The sequence below is a fragment of the Arachis stenosperma genome, chromosome 9 (assembly GCF_014773155.1).
Source record: "Arachis stenosperma cultivar V10309 chromosome 9, arast.V10309.gnm1.PFL2, whole genome shotgun sequence".
Taxonomy (NCBI): domain Eukaryota; kingdom Viridiplantae; phylum Streptophyta; class Magnoliopsida; order Fabales; family Fabaceae; genus Arachis; species Arachis stenosperma.
In genome coordinates this window covers 148060017-148076036 of record NC_080385.1, presented here as the reverse complement: position 1 = coordinate 148076036, position 16020 = coordinate 148060017, and the positions used below count along the sequence as shown (strand labels likewise).

The following is a 16020-nucleotide window of genomic DNA, read 5'->3' as shown; positions in this document are numbered from 1 at the left end:
AGATATATCAAAATATAGAGAAAGAAGAAGTTACCTGATAATGAATGTATTAGTAGCTTGTACATTTGACTTAAAATTCTCTTATGTAATGTGTAAATTCTGCATAATTAGTGAATAATTAGCTAATAAATTAATTATTAATTATTAATAAAATTAAGAAATTGAATTTATAGTTTAATGAAGTAGAAATAATTAAAATTTGAATTTTGACACTAATTTTAAAATTTTTGGCTCAAAAATGGGTCAACGGGCCAAACTAGTTAGACCGGATCCAAAGCTCATTATATAAAAATCCAAAACAATATCTATTCCCTCATTTTTCCATGGAAGCACGCTGAACACAAGGGAAGGGGGGGGGGGAGGTACGCCAAACCCTTGCCAAAAAATTCGATTTCACTTATTTTTCAATCTGGAGCTCTGATTGATGAGCTGTCAGCGACCACGTGTTCATCTTGAAACTCTCTACAAAATTCACTGAATAATTTGGTAAGAATATAGCGATTTCTCATTCAGCCACTCTTTTCCTAATTTCGAAAATTTGAAGTTTTAATTTTGAGAGATTATGTGATTTTGGTATTTAGGATCAAATTAGCCTTGTGAACTTATCGGGTATTGTCCCGAATTTTTGCGGTAAGGTGAGAAACCATTAACTCTTGTGAACCATTAATGATTATGAACCCTAGTTTGATTTTTGTGATATTTATGTAGAATTAGAGTGAGATATATGTTTTGGAGACAAATTCGATGATATCGGTGACTAGAAAGCGAACCAGGTTGGGTTTTCTTTCGCTGAGGATTCGGAGCTTTGAACACTTGAAGAACGGAGATAATTGAGGTGCTTCGACATTAAGGAGGAATCGGCTAAGGTATAGTTTTGGTTTCTTGTAGATAATATATAAAGTTTCGTGAAAACAGAGGTTAAATGACTATAGAATAGGTTGAAAATATGTGAATATGTTAATGCTTAATAATCTTGATGTAAATGTGAAATTATATTGAGAATGAATTGATGAATGATGATTTTGTTGTTTGATGAGTTTGGGGTTTGATGATGATAATGCATAATGATGAATAATGAATAATGTTGTTTGATCTTTGGTTATGTGGAGTGAAAAATTGGTATAAATGAGTAATTGATGCAATGGGAAGGTAATAGAATGGTAGTAGACCTGTTTTATACATGGTGAGTGTTGTTTTAACGAATAATGCATTGGTATTGAGTTGAAAACTTGGTAAAAATAGAGGTTGATAAATTTTGAGAAAAACTTATTTTTTATCGAACTTTGGCAAAACATAACTCGACTTTCGTACCCCAAATTTGTTTTGAATGAAAATTGAATCCGTGAAGTTTATACTGTTTGAAAAATGGACTAGAAATAATATTTAACGAAAAATTTATGTGAGTCGGAAGTTCGAAGTGTAAAAGTAGTTTCTGCATAACTTAACAGCTTTTTACGAAATTTGAGGGGCATGCGTACAAGACACACACACGCGACACGACAATTTTGTTTTGTTCAGACCTCTCGCATACGCGGGTGTGTACGCGAGAGGTGAATTTTGCAAGCCGTGTACCCGCAACATGGCATGCGCATACGAGACTCTATTTTGGAAAATATTACATTTTTGTAATTTAAACATGATTTCAAATATGTAAGCCTCTATTTTTACTCTCTAAGGTCCTAATACTTAGTTCTAATTTTGGTGAAAGGGGAGAACCTTGAGAGAGTATTAACTTGGAAGTGAAAAAAGCTTGACAAGTGGTGAATTATGATTGATGATTGACTTGAGAGTGAATAAATGTTTGATTGAGATACCTGGATAGTAGCAAGGATTATGGTTCGTCCCGCTTGCTCTGGGTCAGTGATTGTGACACCTAGGTAGTAGAAGCAGTAGTGGATTATTCTATTTGCTCCAGGTTGAGTTTGTAAACACCCGCCTGGGTAGTAGCAGTAGTAGTGGTTACATCACTTGCTCTGAGTTAAGCGAGTAGTAGCAAGTGGGTTGTAGCTCAGTCCCATTTGCTCCAAAATATGTGTTTCTGTCCAAGGTTAGCTACTAGAACATATCGGGTTGGCTATATAACTGACAGATGATATTATTAGTCATAAGGCAAGCATTCATATATGTATTTTTCTGTTTTGTTTGAGTTTGTATTACTTGAGTTTGCCTACTTAATAATCTATGCTTATCTACTATGTGTTCTATTTGTAGTAACTAAAATCTATCTGTATTTTCTTTGTATGTATTATATGTCTGTGCAACTGAGAGTCCCCTTGTCTAGCAGAGGAGTGACGAGGGCAGTTCTACCAGAGTTTTAGAGAATTGGAAGAAAGTGAGAATTAAGGGGGTTAAGTTAGAATTGGATTAGAACCTAAATGCCTTAGATAACTTACCTTATTTATGGTTTTAAAATCTAACTCTAAGTTTTAAATTTGAGTGTCGGAGTTCTAGGATTATCTCTGGCTTTTTCGGAACCTTATATATTATTTATGTGGGCACCATTACCATGTTGAGAACCTCCGACTCTCATTCCATACATATGTTGTCTTTTTCATATGCAAGTCGAGAGGTACCTCGCTATGCGGGAGTTTTTTTTTTTTTTTTTTTTTTTGCAGGCGAAGTCAGGTTAATGTATTTTGATTTTGGGATATATATAAATATATGTTTAGACTCTCCTTTGTGTATGTTTCACTTTTGTACCTCTTAAAGGCTTGATGGAGAACCAGTGTTCATTTTGAGTATTTTAGAACTTGGGATTGTATATATGTATGTAAATATTCTCCGATCAGCCTTAGTTTCGCAAGTTGAGCCCAAACCTTGAATATTTTGTATCCTTTGATACTCTACTCTTATTATATATATGTATCTTTATTTTTTTTCGTATGCAAGTTTTTGTTCACACGAGTGATACGCTTTTCTTTTTGCGACTTGTTGCTTAAACTTTCTTTCAAGGTTCCTCAAATATAACTTCCTTTCAAATATACTATGTATATATTTATTATTTTAGAGGTCGTAATACCTCACAACTTCTATTTCACAACTTAATTGTAAAGTTCTGTGTGATAGAGTATTATATAATATCTGAGTGGGAGGGCTCGGCTTCAGATTCACGAATTTTAGATAATACACTTAGTAGAGAAGATAATCTAATTGTTCCTTAAGGTATTAGTTTTTTAGTAGTTTTTTTAATTTTTAATAAATATTCTTCTAATATTAGTTAAGCAAATAGTTTATATTCTATTTTTAGGTAAATTTTATTTAGCAGATGCTGAATATATGCTAAGGTCTAGTTTTATCACTCCATATCAAAATATTTGATATCATTTAAAAGAATATTCATGACATCTTCCTAAAAATCTCAAAGAGTTATTCAATTTAAGACATTTATCATTTCCCAATGTAATTGAAAGAGTTTTTGGAATTGTGAAAAATAAATTTTCTATTATAGGAGAGATGGCTAGATATGATGTAGACAATGTGAGCGAAATTATTATAGCTTATTACATTCTGCGTAACTTTTTAATGAATTTTGATCCAGACTTCTAAACTATTTGAGGCAATTCGTAATTTAAGTGCATAAGATGATAAACTTTTTGAAATTGTTAAGTGGCTTGTTGAACATTCTACTTTTATTGATGTCTTCTTTGAATGTCCAAAAGAGTTGCGTTTAGGATAGTTGCGTGACAAGTTAGGTTGGTTTCATGCCTAATAGTTTCACAAAATTTACGTGATTTTTAAAATAAACTTTGAGTGATATTTTGTGTTTTTTATTTTGACAAACAAATACTTATGTTGCATGAATTTACTTTTGTTAAATTTTAAATTAAAATATTTGTGAGTTGTTAGTAGATAATTTAGTTTATTTTTTTGAGTCGATGACTTTAATAATTGTAAACTCTGATTTTGGTCTTCTACATATTTTATAAGAATGAAAAATAATATTTTTTATTTTTCAAAAGAAGTAAACAAATTTTAATTAAAGAAAAATTTAATTTAAAAATAAAATTTTAATTATTTCATATAATTTAATGAATAAATATATTTTTTATTTAAATATAATGTTAGATTAATAAAGAATAAAGGTGTTTACTATAAAATCTTAATTTATTTAATAAACATTCTAAATATTGGAATTCAATTCAATTCTATAAGTTTATCAATTCATTCTAAACGTTGAAATTCAATTCAATTCAAATTGAAATTTAATTTTTAATAGAATTCAATTCAATTTTATATCATTAAAAATTTTTAGACAGATTATTAATGAATATTTGACTAAATAATTTAAACAATAAAATATATATTTTTATTTGTATATCATATTAATTAAAATTAATACATAATAAAAAAAATATATTAAATCTATTAAAATAGCTGATAATTAGTAAAAATTTAATAATTAAATGTTAATTTTTAAAATACCTAGAAAAATAGTTGATAATTAAAAAATACTTTTTTAAAATATTTTAAAAAGAGAGATATATATTAGTACTAAAATATATTATGTCAATAATTTTAATATTAAAATACTATGTATTGTATGATGATATAATGCTAATGATAATGATGGAGAATTATTTTTAGTTTAATTTTCATTAGCAGCGAAAATGGAAACAAAATTTAACCAATTTTGTTGCCATTGTTAGCAGAAATGCATAACAATAATCTTACCTATTTTTTGCGGCTAAAAAATTTAAATATAGAAGTAGAATGAGTGTTATATTTTAATATAGTAATTTTTGGTGTTTTTTAAAATTATGGGAGGTACACAAATGGATTCGTATTTAAAAAAATTTTAAAAGTTTGGAATACACAAATTGGATCCATGATCCATCTATTTGTGCTGGAAAAAATTAAAAATTTTTGGAGTACATAAATTAAATTGTTCGACTTGTAAAAATTAAAAAGTTTTGGAGTACACGAATCGAATATACTCCAAAATTTTTGTATACCTAAAAATTGGACGGTCCAATTTTTATATCTCTTAAAAATTGGACAGTCCAATTTATACTTCGTACATTAAATCATTTCATATTTTAAAAAATTACTACAATATATCACAATTTAAAAAAATACAATTGTTACTCTAATATTAAAAATAAAAAAAGATTTTTCGTATGTAGTGGCAAAAAATCTAATAGTGCTTAAGACAAGTAAGTTTCTCTAATTTGCTTAAATTTAAATAAATTAGTAATTTTTTTAAATAAAAATTTTAAAATAATATTTTTTTTATATATAAAAATAAAACCTTTGGGAGTAGCTGTGATTTTTGCAGTGCGCAGTGAAGACTTTGAATAAAAATATCCAGGAAAAGAGAGGGACACGACACACACATGCCTCAACACAACCCAACAGTTCCGCAAAACTATACCAATTTTTATTTATTTATTTATTACAAAAAATTATTAAAAGAATTTTAAAATTTATTATTTTTGTTATTATTTAATTATTAATTTAATTTTTTAATCAAATAATTTAATTACATATTTTACCTATTTTTTTTAAATTAATAATTAATTAATGATCAAAACAATAAATTCTATAATCCTTTCACATATCTCATTTATTATTGGTAAAAACTCAGGTGCAGTCGACTTCACGTGAAGTTGATAACTGAGAATCGTTAAATAATTTGATTGATTTGATTAAATTTTTATCTAACGGCTCTCAACTATCAACTTCTCATAAAATCGATTGCACCTAAATTTTCATCTTTATTATTAGGGAGCCATTCAGATAAAGACGCATAAAACGTCTTTTTTTAAAGATGTTTTTCAATAATTAAAATTTAATATATATAATTAATTAAATTATGTTATTTTTATAAAAATTAGACTAGACAAATTGATTTAACAGAAAAAATAATAAATCAAATATTAAACTGGTCTAAATTAATATTATTTTTTTATAAAAAATGACTACAATATTCTTATTATAAAAAATAATTAAAATACTCTTATTATTATATATATATATATATTAATTTTAAAAATTTTAAATCTAACCTTACGACAGAAAAATAAAGAACTAAAATTTAGAATTTTCAAAATTAATATATATAATAGAAGTATTTTAGTAATTTTTTATAATAGGATATTGTAGTTATTTTTTATAAAAAATAATATTAATTTAGATCAGTTCAAAATTTAATTTACTTTTTTTTAGTTAAATCAATTTGTCTAGCCTAATTTTGACAAAAATAATACGATTTAATTGATTATAAGTGTTAAATTTTAATTATTAAAAAACATCTTTATAAAAAAATATTTTTAACGTCTTTATCTGAGTGAGTTTCTTATTATTATTATTATTATTATTATTATTATTATTATTATTATTACGAAAATAAAAAGAAAAAGAAAAAGAAAAATAAAAAAAGCGATAGATGTTTGGATATGTAGCAACAGCTATTCACACACTATCACCTCCTTCTCCTTCTCCTCTCTTCTCTTCTTTTCTCTTCTCTGTTCCCACCACTCTCACTCCTCCATTTCTCTCTCTCTCTCTCTCTCTCTCTCTCTCTCTCTCTCTCTCTCATAACAGTTTTGAATTCCTTAACCCAATGCTGTGAAACCCTCTCTCTACCTCGCTCTTAAATCTCATTTCGAAATCCTCTCTCTCTCTCTCTTGCTCGCGTATTCAAAGAATAATAGGTTTTGGTTATCAGCTTCGGGGAAGAGGAAGAAGCAGAGAAACAGCAACAAGAAGAACAAGAAGAAGAGGAAGGAGAAGGGAATGGAGTCGACGGAATCTTCATACGTGTCGTCGCCGGAAGGGCCAAGGAAGCACGCCTCGCCGCCTCACCAATCCCCTTCCCTTGAAGGTACATCTCGATCCCGATCTGCTTTCTCTCTCCATGCTTCTGTGCCCTAGTGTAGGTCAGGTTCAATGTATCTCGCTTATGCTCTTCTAACTTCTAAGGTCAACACCTTCCTTTCGTAACCCTAATTGTTGCACTACGCGCCACCAATCACGCTACCTTTCCTCAGATTCACTGTTTTCATTTTTTATTTTTGCTATGTTATCCTGAAAATGAAAATAAGAACAAAAATGCATAGCTGCTTTTTGAGTGGATGTGATTTTGGGTTTTACTTATTTCTTTTATCTCTCTGCTTTGGTCTTTAGATTTAAGTGGATATGCTTATATTCAGTTGCATAGAAGGATAATATGCTGTTGCTTACCAAGTTTTATTGATGGCAGAAACTAGGAGAGCTTATTTATTTATTTGTTTGTTTATTCATTTATTTTTTGTTCCTTTGCTCATTTTGTTTTCATTCATTAAGTTTAAATTTCGAGGGAGCTAATGAAGGTTTCCCAAATATACTCCATTTTGGTCAAATTTGGAGTTCTTTTGGTTTGAATCTAGTTAGGCCACTTTCGGCATCTCATTACCGATTTAGCACACAACTGGAACTAACTCTTACTTGGCAGTATTATATATCCTTAACATAAGTGTTCTAAAATTCTCTGGGTTGAGCTTTTTAGCTCAACTTTTGCTTAAATAAACCGGATATTCTGGTTCTGGTTGTTATTATTTTGGCTAACATTGATTGAAGATTTGGTTTCCTTTTATTATTCTCATTATGCAAGTGGGAAGTAGTTTTGAAGTTTTTGCAATGATTATGTTGTACATAGTGGTAGTTGAAGGGAAGCATTGTTGGTTTTTTTTTCCCTCATAAGATGAGGCAAGTTGTTTCATATATAGAATCTGGTCAATTGAAGCTTAAAATTATGTTCGATAGTTATTCTGTCTTGTTGCATCCAAAAGTTATACTCTTATTTGTAAATATGTAAATGTCTTAATTGTTTATTTATTTAATATTATATGACATTATGTTGATCACTTGCAGATTCCGCAGAGAAGCCAACATATGTTAGGTTTCTTGTATCAAACTCTGCAGCTGGTTCTGTTATTGGAAAGGGTGGTTCAACCATCACTGATTTTCAGTCACAATCTGGGGCACGAATCCAGTTATCACGCAACCATGAATTCTTTCCTGGGACTACTGATAGGATTATCATGGTATCTGGTGGAATAAATGAAATCCTAAGAGCTGTTGAACTTATTCTGTCTAAGTTGCTCAGTGAGGTAATTTATGATGTCAATTTGATTGGTAATGAAGAGAATGAAAACTTGTATTACAATTTCCTGTTTTCCTGAAAGTTATTTACCTTGTGTCATTAGCTTCAAAGTGAGGATGAAAATGATGCTGAGCCAAAAACAAAAGTGAGACTCATTGTTCCAAATGGTTCTTGTGGTGGTATAATTGGCAAGGGAGGTGCTACCATTAGGTACTATTGCTTTTCCTCATTAAGTTATCTATTTACAATTTTTTAAAATATGTACAGATAAAAGTAGTTGTTGATACTATCATACTACTATGTCTTAATTTATGATTCTGGGTGTATTGTGATTTCATGTGGTTCTTTGGTGTTCCAGCTTTTATTTCCCCTTGCTCCCCCTAAATTATGTCAGAAAAGAGAGAGTTCTTAATTGTAGGACCCTTTCTCTTTGTTTTTAAATTACACATGATTGGTGATAAAAGCTTAGAGCATAAATTCTTGCCCTTGGTCAGGTCATTCATTGAAGAATCTCAGGCTGGAATTAAGATATCTCCTCAGGATAATAATTATTACGGATTGAATGATAGGCTAGTGACACTGACAGGAACTCTTGATGAGCAAATGCGTGCAGTTGATTTAATTGTTTCTAAGTTAGCTGAAGATCCTCATTATTCGCAGTCCATGAACTCTCCATTTTCATATCCAGGTTAGTGTTCCGAATTAGTACCTTGGATGTTATTCATTCTTACATGTTAGTAATCTGTATGTTTATAATGTATATTTTGGAGTTGGAGGGCCTAATAGTAAAATATTGAACTCTCCACTGTCCATGTTTTGTGTGTATGGGTTCCCATGATTGCATGAAGTTAGTATATGGAAGCATTGCCTCAAACCATAATATCTTTCCCTGCTATTGTAGGATTATTTCTTTTTGTATAAGATTATGGGTTTGTAGGCACTTTTTTATTTTTTTTCCTTCTCAATGAACTTGTCCCATCTGCTTCTCTACTACTATGTTGTGTACTTATACATGGAGATATGTAGAAGATAGTTATGGCAAAAGTATGTTCTGCTTATAGTTTTGTATATTGAGGTAAAAATGGAGTTAATATAGTTTAATCATCCATTTTTAGAGGAATGCTCATCTTTCTATATTATATTAATTCCCTTGTTAAATTTTCATTTCAATGAAAATGAAGATATTGAAAATGTTTTATGATGAGTTAGTTTGGTGCTAAATTTGTGATGAGCTACTTTGGTGAGTTTAATGCTAAGTATAATATTGTTAACTGACATAGGTGTTTACTTTTCGGGTTATCATGGTGTTCCATATACATATGTGCTTCCATCTGTTGCACCAGCACCATACAATGCAGCGAACTACAGACCAAATGGTGCTGCTGGAGGAAAGTTCCAGAATAGCAAGGTTCTTTTGTTCCATTAATTTAGTATTGTTATTGTTTTGAATTTTCTACTGAGTTAATAATAATAATATAAAAAAGGAAGATGTTGAATTCCCTTTTCTTGTTCTACAGGATGCCGATTAACATGCATGTTGTGACTTGTGACAAATGAAACTTTTAACAAAAAATCAAGTGTTTTTTTATCCTGGAATTACTTATTTAATTCTTCTCATGAATTATCATTCTCAGTGTTAACATGCTTAGCTTCTTATAGTTTGTGCTAAGGTGGTTGAATAGACATACATGAGAAGATAAGAGTAGGAGTTATTATTCTTGCTTAGATTAGCATCCATTGGGTAGAATATGATTGGTTTGATCATTTGAATCATAGACCAATGGAGGTCCCAGTGAGAAAAGAGGATCAGGTTAAAGAGAATTCAGTCAAAACTTGAAAGGGTTTGTGATGGAATACTAGAAGACATTTTAAGAGAAACTTAAAGAATTCCTTTTTGTTTGGGTTTTAGCTTTTAATGAAAATTATGGTTTTGATAATGGCGGATCCAATGGTTTCAATATGATCTGTTTATCTAATTTTACTTTCTTCCTGCAATTGTGATAATGAGAAAACTAAATTTTTGCAGCACTAGACAAGGATCTAATATCACATATATAAGGGGAACTACCACTGAAGCACATTATGTGATGGCATCTTGCATTTTAAATGGAGGAAGTCTTAAAAAAATAACTGTCAACACTGCATTGTTTAGTATACTAAGAACAGTATGAAACTTAGTTATAATGCATGCTTAATATAGTACTGCTGTTGTCTTGAGATTTAGTTGATGAGCTTTATGAAATCCAGTTTCATGTGAATAATTTTTTTAGATTATGATTTTGGCAATTTGAAAATTATGGCCAAATCCAAGCATGCTATCATGGGATTATAGGACCTGTAGTCAGTAGTGAATTCCTCACATCTTCATCTGAAGGTGAATTGGTGATGTCTGAACTGACAGAGTTCCTGTTGTTCTCCAGGAGGACCGGAGTAACTCGCTGACCATTGGTGTTGCAGATGACCATATAGGATTGGTTGTTGGTCGTGGCGGAAGGAATATAATGGATATTAGTCAGGTTTGTCAATGGCTGGGAGTATTACATGGCTTACAGTGACTAATTAATTAAGAAACTAACCCAAGTAAGTCTTAACTTTTTTCCAGGTTAGTGGGGCAAGGATAAAGATATCAGACAGAGGAGATTACATATCTGGGACAACAGACAGGTAGGATTTTATTCTATCAAGGCTTTTTTCACCCTTCATATCCAGAATATAAGCCAGATCAATGATCAAATGTCCAAAATAATTTCCTTTACCAAAATGCTTTACACTACTTTCCTTATTATACAGGAAAGTTACTATAACGGGTTCCCAGAGAGCAATACGTACAGCTGAATCTATGATAATGCAGAAGGTTGCTTATGCTTCTGAGAGGGTTCTTGAGTAGAGTAGGGTAGTTTGCATGCACTAGTCTGCTTCTAGATGCGTAGTGAAACCTGCTTGCTAATTGCTTATACATTTGCTGAATTTTTGGGATTTGTTTACATTATTTCTCATCATATGATATACTCTGGGAGATCTTTATTGTAGCGAGAGGCAGGATTTTTTTTTTTTTTGTTGAGAGCGGTCTTATAGGAATTATTCTCAAACCCTGTCAGTTTAAGATCGATTGGAAAGGGCATTATTGCCTTTTCCAAGTGTAGTATTTAGAACTATATTCTTTTGTTGTAAGTCAACAGTAGCTAATATCATATACGTTCTGTATCTTCATCTGTTACTGGCCTGAGATAGGATTTGAGAAAATTTATTTGCTGTCATAGAAATTGAGTTAAGAATTTCACTTGCGAGTTACCGTCGTGTATTTCTTATTCATGATCAAGCTGTGGCTAGTGTTATTATTATTATTTTTTTTTGTGGTATTGTGCATTGTGGGTAGTGTTATTTGAACATAGCTGTTAATTGTACCTTTTTTTGGTCATGGATTATTGTACTTCGTTGATGTGCCATCTATTATTATTAATGGGCTTGATATTGGCCCAAATTATGATCATGTTCATGAAATATTTGCCTTGGTTGAATGAGTGCCTGCACTACCAATCAATATCGTTGCATCTTTGTTGTGTTTTAAGACTGATAGACTGATAGCTTTTCTATAGGAGCCCTATTGGAAATAATTCAATAAGCATGTTTGCCATTTGTATATTTTATTTCAAAAAGCCCGAGAAACAAGACAAGACATAATCACGGGTTTCTAAGATAAGGTCCAATAACTGACAATCTTCTGTGCTCTTTTGTGGTGGTTTCATTGTGATTGTGAGGATGCCAAAAGTAGTGGCTGTTTAGGATCTTGTAACGGTTGAATATCTTTGCTTGTGCAAGACTCCAAGTCTCTTTTTAACGCTTTGCAGGCACAAGCATGCGAAACTGATAAAAAATGTTCATCAAGCTTTTTCAAAGTTGTGGCGGGGTCCTCATGGCCGAGCCATAGTGGCGGAAAAGAGTTGTCTAAAGTAATTTTAATATGAATGATTCTAACATTACAACGGGCAAATCTTGTCTTTAGTTCACAGTTTGAACTATAATTTGAATCATTAACGTGTGTTTGGAGACTTAAAAAATTGGGTGTATTTTCTTGTCATTAAAAGTTGGGTTAAACAGGTTACAATGAAATAGTTTTTCATGAGTATGGTTTCGTCCCAGTTATTTAGATAAAAAAATGCATTCAACAAAAAAAAAAAATAGCAACTTTATCCTATTAGGTAAAGTTGACCATTGTATTTTATTATGTATAATGTAGTTATTTATGCGTTAGTTATTTATGCTTTAGTTATTCATGCATACATTTGACTGAGAGCTATTTAAGAAAAAAAAACCAGCATAAATATTATTAGCAAATGATTTTTTGGTACCCCGGTAAGTAGTATCATCATAAAAACAATAGAAAAATAAAAATGATGGACCTGTAGGTCTGCAAATTATATAGTTATGTAAAACAAATGTCTGTCATTGTAAACCAGCCTTCAGTATCCCACATGCGTTACATTGCTGAGCATAAGTACAGTAATTAATTATCATACCAAGGAAATAATAATGTAAAGGATTTAGGACACATATTAGCTAAACTTCTTTTTCCAACCAAGAAATGAGAGTGCATGCTTGCTGAAATTCTGAAATAATAAATGTACGGAACATTTCTTTACAAAGTCATAATTAAATAGAAAAGCTACTCACAATGAGTTACTATAAAGTTTGTAGTACTTACTTGGGTTGAATTTTGATCTGTTCGATTTAAAAACTACATGAAACTATTATTGAAACAACTTTTCTCCTTTGATAATAATAACTAGTACTGTTAATAAGTATATATCTTTAACAATGACAATACGTTAATATATATTCTTTGATCACATCAATTTTTTAAGATAAAAATAATCAAGACAAGAATACTCTAGAAAGGAGGAAGAGGATCGGAGAAGAGAAGACACAAGTACAGAAATATTATTGTTAATGCCATGCTTGATAACATCACTAACAACGAAGGGTAACTAAATATTAACACTACCATGCATGCATGAAGAAGGATGGCCATGAAACCACCCTATAGTTTATTTTTGGAGATCACATGTATGAAAACCAACATAGTTTGAATGCAAATTAAACCTAATCGAAACAAAACCTATTTCGTTTAAATACATTTTAAAAACTGATTTATATTTTTAACCCTTCATTTAATTTGTTTAAGGAGACTCACCCTCATCACCACCTCCACTACCGGATCCATAGCCGGACCCACTTCCGTAGCCGGAACCTCCATTATTGCCACCGCCGCCACCACCTCCTCCTCCTTTTCCACCGCCACCGCCACCACCGTTTCCTCCAATGCCACCTCCTTGGCCATAACCACTTCCTTCACCATAACCAGAGCCATAGCCGGAGCCACCTAGGCCTCCACCACCTCCTCCACCTCCACCTCTCCCACCTCCTCCACCGCCGCCACCACCTTCACCTTTTCCACCACCAGAGCCATATCCTGATCCATACCCAGACCCAGATCCATAACCTGATCCATATCCTCCTGAACCACCACCACCACCTCCACCACCTCCTCTGCCGCCGCCACCACCTCCTCCTATTGCTCCACCACCATATCCTTCTCCTCCACCAGACCCATAACCTGATCCATATCCAGAACCCCTTCCAAGATTGCCACCACCGCCGCCTCCTCCGCCACCACCACCTCCTCCTCCTCCACCACCACCTTTTCCACCACCTAAGAAGCTGTCTTTCACCCTAGCAGCAAATGCTATGTCCACAATGAACAAAGCAATGAAAACAGCTCCAATAACCTTGGAGCTTGCCATGATCTCTAACACTATATATGTCTCTCTACACTTCAACAAAGAGAATGTGACAGTATATAGGAGAATTTACGATATGAGTATGTCTATCAATTAAGCTTGATAAAAGACTATACAATATAATGTATTATTGTTGTTATTATTTCACCGCTTGAGGCATGAAGCAAGAACTTATTGGTGCATGAAAGTGTGAGGCATGGGACACTATATATACACATTGAAAAGGTGACTTCTAGTAGGTTCGATTAAGCATGTGTTAGGTCCATTATAGATATCATATGATATATTTCTGAAGGAACGTGTTGTGAGGGATCTCTTAGTGGTGGAGAAGACGGTGGTGGTGTCATTGTAATTAGTAGTGGGTGAGTGTGATCATAATAATATATGTCTTTGGTGGTGGAATACTAGAATGTTTGTCCTTTATTTTTGCCCATCAAAATTGTCTTGTGTATATATTTGACACCAATATTATATACATTATTGATTGTTGGATAGAGTATTTGGATTAGATTGAGTTTGGGTTAATTTAACTTTGAATTATGTGTTTAATTTTAATGTATTTACAATGTAAAATATTTTATATAATTATTTAATTATATTTAATTTTTAAAATAATTATTTATATATTTAATATAAAAAATAGATATTTTTATTACCTATTAGGTAAATTCTAGCATATCCTTCTTATAATAACATGTAATTTACCCTCTGTGACATGTCATTTTTTAATTGGTTGTTATGTTAACTATGGTTAAATTATTGGTAATTAAATTATAGCCCAAAGTGGATGATTATGTAATTAAATACCTCCAAATTTAATTTCAATGCCATCCAGAAATCCCATATCATCATCACCATCACCATCATCATCATCATCATCATTATTTTCATTTTCTTTTTCGTCTTCCCCTTCTACACTATCATCATAAAAAGCCATCATAATCAATTTCACATTCTTAAATTTTAAGATTTTCTGAATTTCGCAAACGTAAACTTAGTCTCACCTGAGCTAGGTTCACAAAACAAAAGCAGTTTTTATAACTAAACACAAAGAACACAAAACACAGAACACGACCTTATTTGAACAGGATCTGTTCTATAGGCTCGTACATCTGTATCCTTGAGTTCTAAGAAGACTTTGGTTGAACTATGACCGTGAGGTCAGAGCGTGATTAATTGTTCCAAAGCGCATGCCATCTGAACGGTGGAGGATTGTTCGCGCTACAACCTTGTGGTCGAGATGGTCTCACGCTGTTCTGACAGACTCAAATATTTTTCCCTGGCCATTTAATTAGTTATTTTCTCTAAATACTTAGTGTGTGTTTGGATTACAGTTTGCAAACGGGAGTTTGAATAAAATTAATTTTGCAAACTTGATTTTGATGAAAAGTAAGTTTGTATTAAGTGATTTATGTTTGGCAATATTTATATCAAAATGAATTATAGTAAAATAAATGTTGTTTGGATTACACTATTCAAAATCACTTTTAGATACAAAATTACTAAAATAGACATCAACTTAAATAATTTTTGTATATTATTTTAATTTAGATATTTGAATAGATGTTATTAATTAATTCTATAATAAAATTAATATTTATACACTAAGATAAAAATAATATATAAAAATTGGCAAAATATACTTTTAATTAAAACTAACAAAATATAAATTTTAGAGAGTACTAAAAATAATAAAAAAATTAAATATTTATTTTGGTAGTAATTGAAATAAATCAAAAAAAATTTATGATATTTTTTATACAGTATATTTTTAGTACTCTTAGTACTCTTTTTTAGTATGTTATAATTTTTTATTATTATTATTTACAATTAATTTTTTGTTTAATTTACTTTCTTAATAGGATCAATATATTATATTAAAAAAAATAAAAATAATACAAAAAAATTATAATTATAAAAGTGTATAATATCAAATAAATAATTAATAAAAAAATAGTAAATAATAGAAAAAGATAGTTCATATAAATAAAAATAATATAAATAATACAATAGTATGCATAAAGGATAAAATTGGTAAAAAATAAATAAAGATTGAGTATTGATGGCTAAAAGCCCGTTGGTGAAACGCAGAAGCTTAAAATTGTTGCTTCTTGAAAACGTGGTTTTGAATGCAAAATC

General features: G+C 30.9%; 2 protein-coding genes and 1 pseudogene across 3 annotated transcripts; 2 read left to right on the top strand and 1 right to left on the bottom strand.

Annotated features, from left to right (window-relative positions):
- Nucleotides 1–6424: 6424 nt before the first annotated feature.
- On the top strand, nt 6425–11573 carry LOC130950936 (protein BTR1). 2 transcript variants are annotated; one of them, XM_057879539.1, is made up of 8 exons: nt 6425–6823; nt 7852–8090; nt 8187–8293; nt 8578–8771; nt 9427–9491; nt 10504–10599; nt 10686–10747; nt 10874–11573. In XM_057879539.1, the coding sequence occupies exons 1-8, from the start codon at nt 6736–6738 to the stop codon at nt 10968–10970; spliced, it is 948 nt and encodes a 315-aa protein (XP_057735522.1). In that variant the 5' UTR covers nt 6425–6735; the 3' UTR covers nt 10971–11573. The 2 variants fall into 2 exon arrangements, with proteins under 2 accessions (XP_057735522.1, XP_057735521.1); XM_057879538.1 differs by having other exon boundaries at nt 9364–9491.
- A 1427-nt stretch (nt 11574–13000) lies between these two features.
- On the bottom strand, nt 13001–14091 carry LOC130948086 (glycine-rich cell wall structural protein 2-like). The gene has a single exon (XM_057876790.1). The coding sequence runs from the start codon at nt 13882–13884 to the stop codon at nt 13261–13263; it is 624 nt and encodes a 207-aa protein (XP_057732773.1). The 5' UTR covers nt 13885–14091; the 3' UTR covers nt 13001–13260.
- Nucleotides 14092–14951: 860 nt separating this feature from the next.
- On the top strand, nt 14952–15147 carry LOC130953598 (small nucleolar RNA U3; annotated as a pseudogene).
- The last annotated feature ends 873 nt before the right edge of the window (nt 15148–16020 follow it).